Below are 10,705 nucleotides of genomic sequence, written 5' to 3'. Positions count from 1 at the left end.
AACACTTTGGTCCGGATTATGAAATCAACTTTACCTTCAGCTTAAAGCTAACATGCTATTATAGCATCCCAGTGTAAAACATTCTTATACTTTTATACTTATATACACAACTTAGCCCATACAAGGCCTCCAAACTCTTATATCCTTATTCCACCTCTGGACCACTTAGATCATTTTCCTTTTCACAACTCATTTTACTGACTTGCTTTCCCTGCTACCGAGCAATAATTTGCATCACTATATGTGTATGTTGTTTATTTTATCTGTATTTATAACCTGTGCAGCACTTTGGAATTCTGTTAGCAATATACTAAATCTGAGATTGTCAGAAGGACGACTTAACCAGAGTTGGTGATTGTTGGAAACACTAACAGAGACGATTTTAATGAGTTTTATTCTGTTTCTGTCCACTTTGAATGAAGTTACGATGATCTGAAGGTAAAATGAGTGTTTTTGTCTCTGGAGTCTGGTGGAGAGTGATAGTGATATTACGGCTGTTTGTGGTTAAACTAAAGGTCTATCTCTGCAGGGATCCTTTCCATAATGCTGTCAGACACTGACAATAACAACCTGAGTCTGTCAGTGGCAGAAACAACTACTGTTAGTGGAACAAACAACTGTTAGTGGATAAACTCTGATGGCACATTTGTCCCAGAGGATTAGTTAACGTTACACAGCAGCCATTAAGGGTTCATTTCAACCAAAGCAGAGTCGTTGATTGTGAAACTAACAGTTTTAGTGATTTTTATTTAGTTTCAGTCCAGTTTGAAGTGTGTTTTATGATTATCTGTTTGGTAAAATCGCTGGTTTTGTCAACTGGTTGGCTGTAACGCTCACTTGCTTTGGTCTGTGATGCTGGTGCTCTAGTGCGACTTCTAGTGGAATTGCGTGCATATAACCTTTAAATATTTATAAAGAACAATGGAAGGAGGATTTATGGAATAATTACTTATGACATTTAAATTAAAAAGAAACTACTACTTACTATAATTACCAGAGAAGGCAGAGTTCCTGTGTGTGCTGCCTTACAACTGATGTATGCAGCTATAAAGGTATTTCTGGAGAGCAGCGGTTATGACTATCTTGACGCGTGTCAGGGTGAATTTAATTTTATGTTTTATTAATTTTCAGGTAAAGCCTCCTAAGGGCTCACGATTTGAATAAGTCAGTTAATGAATCCTTATTTATTTTGGTTGTCTGCTGGAGGAGTAATGCCCAATGTGACGGGAAAAAAGATTCTGTTAGTTAAAATAATGACTTAGCATCTAAAAATATGACTTAACATCTCAAAATAATGTCTTAACATCTAAAAATGATGACATAGCATCTCAAAATAATGACTGTGACATTAAGTCAATATTTTTTTTGTTTTTCATTACAATGACAGAATCTCCCATAGAAACCCTGTCTCCTTCCTAAATGGACATTCCTGTTGTGTAAATCCTGAAAAACAAATGTGATTTCTTCATTTAAGTGGTGAAAACCCTTTTCGTCTCAGTTAACGGTTCATTCTCACACACAACGAGCTGTTTTCTTCTGAGACCCAACAGCCCCTTTGAGGGTTCACCAGTCAATAACGTCATTAGCTCGTACAAAAGGGTATCAAACATGGAGAGAACGGGGATGGAGCGTGACTTGCTCTTCAGGCGGTTAAAAGCCTCCGTGCTGGACATCTGATTTATCCAGGCTCGCCCAGTTTTCTATGGGGCCTGCTCAAAGATGCAGCGGCCAGCAGAATGGCTAATGTAGGACAGGGCATAACTAAGGCCGTCTTCATGTTTAATGATGATGAATATTTCACAGCACACTCCTCCTGTGTCGCTATTTAAAATTCGACTTGGCAACGAACCTTGGACCAACTGCCTTCATTGGAGAATTAACACCTGTTTGACCTGCAGAGGAGCTAAACCGTACTGCAATAATGATGTACAGGAGGAGCTGACACAAAGAGTATTCAGATAAAACCAAGAGGTGGGAGAAGTTGTAAAAAAAGAAAGAGGACACAGAAAGAGCTCAAGGTTTTAGACTTTCTTTCATCAACGTAGACATTCTGAGTCTTCGCTTTGTATGCAGGGCTTCAGTTCTAACCTCCACTTTATAAGAATATCCAGGGTTTCACAACAATAAAAGGTTGCGCAGATGAAGATGTCACGAGGCTGACTGCAGTGGTTGAATCATACACCAGCTGTGTTCTGTCCTGTTGCTAAATAACCCGACTGTGAGTTAAAAAGCAGCTCCTGAAGGCTGTGACAGCTGTGGAGTGGCTGCCATTACAAAATGGCATCAAATGAAGAAATGTGAATAAAATGAATCCTGCACCAAACTTTTCTGGCCAAAAACTAAAAAAAAAGAAAGCTGAACCCGGAAACGATGCACGCAAAACAGCGACTGCACTGCATGTCACCCTGTGTGAGACGGGTCTAAAAATACGGTGGTCACAATCTGTGTCAGACTGTACAATATCAGGTTGGAGCCCATGGTGCTGCTGTCAAGGCTTCGGCCGCAGCTCTTTTTAATAATGTATTCAAAAAAACTTTCAGAGTCAGTCGGAGCGTTCTGCATCATTTCATGTCGCAGTTCGATTGGTTTGTTTGTGGATTTATTTATTAATGGAGCGAGCGTCGGTGTCATTTACACTGAGGACGCTGGGCAGTTTGTTCTCTTATATATCAGCGGTTCCCAACCTGGGGACCTGATCTATCAGCAGAAATGTAATATAATATTAAGTATATAAGGTATTTTTTAAGTTTTTTTTTTTATCTTAAAATAATCTGTTCAGAGGGAGCGGGTCCTCTTTAAAAGAGGCTGCCATGTTGAACCACCATGTTTCTACATGTTGAAAACATTTCCCGGCCTCCGTAGCTTCTCCTTTGTGCTCAGAAGGGAAGGGTGGAGTGAGGGGGTTGCAGTCTGCAACTAAATCCTACACATTGGACCTTTAAAATATGAAATATATGAAAAAAATGTTTCTTTCTAACATTAAAAGATTCAAGTTTTTCTAAAGAAAAAAAGTAAGAAGTAAAAAAAGTAAAACTATCATGATTAGAACTTTATTAATTTAGTGAAGGCAGTTGCCCAGAAATAATGAGTTTGTTAAACTTTTTCTTACAGTGTGCAGGAGTCCCTTATTGTACCTCACAATAAATAAAATAGCATCAGCAGTGATTTGTATATATTAAAATGCCTCATGGCCAAATTGAACTTCATGTCGGGCCACCTTTGGGAAGCCCTAACGAGAGAAAGGAACTATGAAATTGCATTATGGGAAATGCAGGATTCATGTTTTTGGAGCTTGACCCAAACCAGAGACTGAAAGTCAGGATCTCTCTGCTGCTTTTATTTTGACCATTTTCTAAAACAATCTGTATCTGAGGAATCCTCTGAAGGGGAAGTCACTGGAGTTAATCTGAGATGTTTTTTTTTTTAACCACGTCACACTTTTCACTCTCACTTTGGTCTTTGCACATAAACTTTGAGTCAAACAAGATCTTGAAGGCTTTATCCTGTTCAAACTCTGAGCACTGAGGAGTTCAAGGAGAGAGCGCGGGGAGAGCAGCTGGAGCTACGACTTACCCTGATTGCACAGCGAGCCGAAGAAGCCAGAGAGACACTCACAATGGCCACTGACGTGGTGGCACGCGCCATCGCTGTGGATACACTGAGGACACGACTGGCTGCAACGGTGGCCGTAGAAACCAGGCGAACACGCTGCAGAGAACCACACACACACACACACACACACACACACACTGTTAGGATGTGGGTGAACACACAAGGCCTTTCTCATATCCCAGTTTGTACATCCTCGCCTCCTCCTCCACCAAGGAGAGAGGAGGCCACAGGCATTTAACAAAATAAGACATCCTTATGATCTCTGAGCATAACAATGAACACTGTTCTGCTCAACTATTAAATATTTACTTTTAATTCAATTCACAGTGAGATAAGATGTCCCTTTATTAATCGCTCGAAGGAGAAATTCAGATTAGACACAGCAGCACAGGGGGAAATATAATGCAAAGGATAAAAAATACAATAAAATAAAAATATTATGAAACAAATATAATAGAAATCTAGAATATAAAAAATAAATAAGGTTAACTGGGTGTCAAGGATGTCATTTTCTTTGTCTTTTCAATCATGAACAATAAAGCTGCTCAGTTTAGTTTCATTGTGTTCTGTACTTTCAGGGGAAACTGAGTCAAACTCCCTTTCAGAAATATCCCATTTTAACAGTTCCTATGTGTCCGTAAAGACAGTGTATAGAAAACGCATGAAAACAGGCGCCATATGTCAACAATTCAGCATCAATATAACACCGTAAACTGGAATTAATGTCACTGAATGAATCGCAATGGATCCTTTCACTGGCGGACATCTTTCCTCGGTCCAACGGTTGATGCCTCTCCGGGGAACTTGAGAGAGTAACAGTATTAGTATCACATATAACTGTTGTGGCTTATTTATTTTTATTTTTATTTTATGTGCGTGTATGCAGTGTATTAATTCTCAAAATGTATTTCGTTTTTCATTTGTCTGTTTGGTGTTTAACCCGGGCTCCTCCCTACCTCCTCTCTCCTCTCACACACTGGGCCTTTCTCATTTCTCTAATTTCTGCCTCCTCGTCTCCTCTCTTCTCTCTCCTCCCTCCTCTATCGTCTTTCCTCTCTCCTCCCTCCTTTTTCCTCTCTCCTCTATCCTCTCTCCGCTCTCCTCCCTCCTTCCTCCTCCCTTCTTATTCCTCTCTCCTCTCCCCTCATCCCTCCTCCAGATGCATTTTAGGAATTGAGACGTCCTTCAAGATGGTGCAGTGAGATTGATTTCCGGGTCACAGGCAGGAGGACGGAGAAGAGAGGAGAGAGGAGAGAAGAGAGAAGAGGGAGGAGACGAGGAGAGAGGAGAGAGGAGAGAGGAGAGAAGAGAGAAGAGGGAGGAGACGAGGAGAGAGGAGGCACAAATTAGAGAAATGAGAAAGGCCCAGTGTGTGTGTGTGTGTGTGTGTGTGTGTGTGTGTGTGTGTGTGTGTGTGTGTGGAGAGAGAGAGAGAGAGAGAAGTCCCTTTCCAAACTTTCTGATTAGTTCTCTGATTAGTTCTTTGATCATTATAATAATGGATTTCATGGTCCACTTACTCCCAATTTAAGCAAACTCCACGTATGTGAAAGCTTAATATTGTCCGTGTCCACCATACCTATATATATAAATGTGTGTGTGTGCAGGCAGAAGAACATGCCCCCCCCCCCCCCCCCCGGAGATCAACCTGTTGGCCGTATTGGCTTTGCTTTGTTTTCCTTCCACCGCAGATCCTCCCTCATGCGTCTTCCTGAGGCCTTTAATTTGCTTTAATTGATGTTACTCTAAGTGGTGAGACAAGCCGGTGCAGACTGCTCTACCGCTCCTCTCACGCTACAGGATTTTCCTAATTAAGATAATTGCCTAAACTGTGAACCGAGAGCCCTTAAATTTATCACCCTGATGCCGGGAGAAGCAGAGGGAAGCTGGTGTGTGTTACATACACGTATCAACAGAAAGGCGCGCCGTCAGACTGGATTCACACTGCAGACTAAATCAACAAGTAGCCTCTGACTTTATCTCAAGCAGGCTGTACAGTAGATGATCCAAAGTCCTCCCTTAAAATAAACCCTTCTGACACCTGATTGTCTTTAAACACTGAGTGAGAGGGAAAAAAACTGTAGAGACAAAATATTTTCTCCCTCTGTGAATTAAGGGTTAATTTTGACCAGTTTGATTACAGAGAATACAGAACCAATGTGATCCAATACAGCGGCTCCGACCAGGACTCTGACTCCAGGATCGAGAAAAGACATGGCAGGTTCAGGCCGAGACGGGAAAGGAGTGAATTTATCAGTCAATTACAAACTGATATTTATTGATTTATCCACTCCTCGTTTCTCTGATTATGTTTTTTTGTATGTTCTTTATTTATAACTCAATAAAATGCAAATGTTAAAACCCCAACAAAATCATCCCTAGCAGGAAATCATACCACGGTTTACGGATATATTAATACAAAAAAAATAAAAGAAGCTGACTGGTGTCATTAAATGCATTTAAATAACTAATATAATTAAATAAACTGCTTAAAAAATGTTAGCGAGTTGATTTGTCTGAGTTCGTGTTCAACCTTTTCTCCACAACCTTTCTGAGGGAAATTGTACTTTTTACTCCTCTATGATCATTTCTTTGGCTTTTGGGTTCTTTTGCAGATAATAATAATAATAAACTTTATTTATATAGCACTTTTCTTAACAATATGACAAAGCACTTTACAAAAGGAGGTTAAACCAGAGGCAGATACAATGACAAGTATAGACAATACATGAAGATTAGATTAAGATTTCACATTCACAATGAGAGCTCCCTGTGCAGTTCCTGACCACCACTACAGAGCGATGCTTTATGGCGTTTACGGTCACTGTTGTTGTTCTTCAGTGGTTTCACACTATACCACTGATCTACAGATGGCAGCAAGGTGCTAAATATGCAGCAATGCAACAGTGAAGGCAGGAAAAACGACTGCAAACTTGTAAACACAGACGTAAACAATTCAGGTTTCTAACTTTCATGAAAAAGCAGTTTTGCATATGTATGAGGGAGGAAATGAATTCAGCACATTTTTTAGATCTCAAGGATACACACAATGAGTTTTGGTGAGCAACACTGAGTGTAAACAGAACATTGTTCGCCTGGCTGTGAGGGTTTCTACGGGTCTGGAAAGACAATCACGTGTAATTATAAAAAAAAAAAAAAGAGCCTCTGAACACGAGTATCTGCACATTTTATCTAATCACACAAGCTTTCGGTCATAAACCTTCCTCAGACCAAAATCCCTGATGGTTTGTGGCCAAAAGTGTGTATGAAATAAAACTGTGCCAATATATCCTAATGTGTGGAAGCTTGTATCTACAGAAAAAAAAAACTTTTAAATTGCAGCAAATTGCATTGAGACACTACTTAAGTGATCCGGGCGAGAGTGAAGCTCAGATGGATTTTGGCAATAGCAGTGCCTGAAATGGACCTCTGATTTTTGTCCACATGAACAGCCTTACTCCCCACCGAACTCTGCCTCTGATTGGATATTTCTACAGCTGGTAGAAAAGAAAAACTGAAGCCAACTTGTTTTAGTTTCTGCATTTTCATCTTCTTTCCTAAACTCACATTGTTCTGTTGTTTTATAGAATAAACCTGCATCAATATGTCTTATTGATAATTCTTTTCTCATCTTTATTTCCATCTTTGGTGTTGAGGCAATCCAAAAGTAACAGAAAGTACTCAAGTTACTTTAATATTGTGATACTTGGATTAGGTTACTGACTCTTTGAACAGGTAATTAGTAACTGTATCAGATTACATTTATAAAGTAACACTGCTCGTATAGTTCGCACACTGGTGGAAATAATCAACAGCAACGCAAACAATCAAAACTGGAAAAAGGAAAACAAAGGCAGGAAGTGAAACAAGACACAAGATTTTTTTACAAAATAAAACAGGAAATAACCAAAGAAAACCCAAAACGATGACACAACGCACTCCCGTCACTCTGGTTCTTTAAGGTTTGTGTTCACCAGCAGAACTTTAACACCTCACAATTCAATGATATTTCACTCGTGACATTGCTCTTCTTCTACCACTGCACTGCAGCTAGCATCGCAGGAAGTACAGTGTGTGTGTGTGTGTGTGTGTGTGTGTGTGTGTGTGTGTGTGTGTGTGTGTGTGTGGAATGTGTCTTTACTTCGCCTGCAGTTGGTGCCGCGGTACCCGGAGGCGCACACACAGGTGCCGTCCTCTGGAGAGCAGGAGCCTCCGTTCTCACAGGTGCAACTGTAGGAGCAGTTGGGTCCCCAGCGTCCTTCCTCGCACACACTGTCACAATGGACACCTGCAGAAAACACACACACACACACACACACACACACACACACACAGTCTTTTTAGTCTATGCTAAAGCAAGAGGCTTTGTTCTTAGCTACCCGGCTCTTAAATGAAGTCAAACTGACTTCCCCAACGCTCGCTGCTCACAGAGTTTCAGATGTGTCACTTAAACTTGAAAAAGGAGAAGAGATGATGCAAAAAAGGGTGGGTGAGGGAACATTAGCAATTTTAAGCACCATCGCAGACTGAGTTAGCAGAGGAGGAACGAGAGGGGGACGGGAGAGAGAGAGAGAGAGAGAGAGAGAGAGAGAGAGAGAGAGAGGAGGGATGTGACAGATAAGAGAGACGATTCCTCAGCTGCTTGTTATAGGAGTACGGACGGTAATATTCGATGGTCTTCAACAAATTGTTCTCAATTATTGTCAACAAAAGGCTAAAACACAAATAAATGCCTTGTGTTTGTATCACAGTCCGATATATCTCCCTCCTCTGTGCCACTGAGCTCCACTGCTGCCCGACAACTGTTAATTAACCATTAATTCACAGTTTTCTGTTTGTCCATAATGCTTGGTGATTTAAAGATGATGTAGAAGGAAAAGATCTGAACAATATCGTCTTTACGATGAAGAGAACATGTATTTAGAGCTTCAAAGAGACAACAATTAAACATTGAATGGTTTAAAATGTTTTTGAAGCATCAGTTGGATCTGGAAAAGGACGTTAATAGGAATAAAGAGCAGAACTTAATTTCTGAACGTGGCTGGAATACTTTAACATACTGAATACTGCAATGTTTAATATTACAATGAGACTACAACAGGAAGCTTTCCCTTAATTTTCTTTTTTAATTTGAGTTATTTATTCATTATATGTTCTAGTTCTTGTGTTGGTCTTGTTTTTGTTTTTGTGTTACTAAAATAAAATAAATTAAAAACACATGAGTGAGCCACACTGTTGCACTGGGTTCCTTCATTACAATGAAAAGCAGGATGTTCGTAAAAAGGTTATAATTAAATAAATATCTACCTGAAATTACTACTTTTGTGCCACTGCTAAAGGGATATTAAAAACATATGTATTTAAAACATGACTGAAGCTGGTTCAAACACATACAAACACTTTTTTTGGTCACATTGGTCATTTGGTCATCTGTTGGGGGTCCTCCTCCCCCAAAATGTTCTGATGTTATTTGACTAAAAAATACATTTTCCTTTTCATCATTACAATATTTATTGTATTTATTATCGTATTAGACTCAGACATGAGCAAGAACTGTCCTGAACTGGATTAGAATGTATTTATACCTTAAATTCAAATTCAAATAAAGTTTATTTTGACTCACACACACACTGTCCTGCTGCCTGAGCACCAAATGTGGACTAATCTGCCGCTTAAAATAGTCCCAAACAAATGCACCATTTCCTCCTGATTGAGTAACATTTGCTAGAAACTACAGCGTCTGTTTTAGGAAACTACTGAGCTGTTTGTGTCTTCAGTAGGAACCAATGAGCTCGGACAGACGGACCAACGAGCTGTTAGAGTTGCTCTTTTCATGGGATTTATTAACAATAAGAAAAATCCTTCAAGCACACAGATCTAAGGCACTAACATAATCTATAAGTTATCTTTTGATTTACTGTGTAATTGTTCAGTTAAATGCCAGGAAATAAAGACAAATGTCTGTGCGGTGATGCATTTCTTGTCTTCCAATTGTTTATTTTGTCTGAACTACAGTTAAAAGGGACTCGGTTTATAATGAATACTGGATAATCCTTCCATTAGAAAAACTGGGAGAACAAACTGAAATGATTAATCAATTATTAAAAGTATTATGATGCGTTGGTTGTGTTCTTTTGTTATTTTTGTGCAAACCTTGTTACACATTTTACAACTCCTTCACACTAATAAATACAATATAAAATAATAGTCTTTTTTAAGGAACAGTAGTGGTGTGGCTCCATTACAAACATTAATTGATAATATAACGCTGATGGCTCAACCTCTAATGACTGATCATATAATCAATAATGATCGGCCTCAGCTTTACTTAGTTCATAGTTCTGATAAACAATTGTTAGCATGCTAAGCTAAGATGGCTAGCATCCAGATGGATTTGGGATTATTGCATTCAGGCATCTAACAAAAACCCATTTAATGACTCAGTGACATCGAGGAGAGGGAACTGGAGGTGTGACAATGACTCTCAGTCTATAGAGTGCAGTGGTTATGTAGTTGGAAAAGTTAGGATCGCTTATATTTGATAATTAAAGAAATGTAACCCAGATAAACTCTGAGCAGCTGAAAAATACATTTGTCAGACCTCACTAGGGTTGGGTACCGAAACGCGGTACCAATAGGGCACCGGTTCCGACGTAAACGGTAGTAACTAGACGGAATAAGAACGAACATTTCGGTGCCTGACTTTTTTTTTTTACCGCCCCCGGTGTTCCGGTGTCAACTTGCGTGACGTCAGTGCCGCTACTCAGCACACTTGTTGATCAGAACTGATAGTGAGAGGATCAATGAAGATGCCGAAGGCAAAACGCTCCGAGGTTTGGCTGCATTTCACATCTAAGGATGCAGATTCTGCGACATGCAACAGATGCCATAAAACAATTGCATGCAAGGGAGGTAACAGTTCGAATTTGATGAAACATCTGGCGACACGTGGAGTTTATTTAAAGACGGACAATGCACCGTGTTTGATAACCTACGTGACACAAGGCCAAGCACTTCAGCAGCCGTAGCCAGTGTCGGCCTCGCCGGACAAATTGAAGAGACTCCCAGCCCGCCAGTTCGGTGGTGGACATCA

At 40.0% G+C, this 10,705-nt stretch overlaps 1 protein-coding gene across 5 annotated transcripts in view; it reads right to left on the bottom strand.

Moving 5' to 3' along the window:
- LOC127351149 (multiple epidermal growth factor-like domains protein 10) overlaps positions 1-10,705 on the bottom strand; it is a 147,153-nt gene that overhangs the window by 15,421 nt on the left and 121,027 nt on the right. For all 5 annotated transcript variants that reach the window (XM_051378417.1, XM_051378413.1, XM_051378414.1 and 2 more), the window contains exons 15-16: positions 7,754-7,900; positions 3,574-3,708 (exon numbers count right to left, since the gene is read on the bottom strand). In XM_051378417.1, the coding sequence (XP_051234377.1) occupies positions 3,574-3,708; positions 7,754-7,900 (282 nt within the window). The remainder of the gene's footprint in view (positions 1-3,573; positions 3,709-7,753; positions 7,901-10,705) is intronic.

This window comes from Dicentrarchus labrax, unplaced genomic scaffold (genome assembly GCF_905237075.1).
Source record: "Dicentrarchus labrax unplaced genomic scaffold, dlabrax2021, whole genome shotgun sequence".
NCBI lineage: Eukaryota > Metazoa > Chordata > Actinopteri > Moronidae > Dicentrarchus > Dicentrarchus labrax.
Note: the sequence above shows the minus strand (reverse complement) of the source record. Positions and strands in the feature narration are given on the sequence as shown.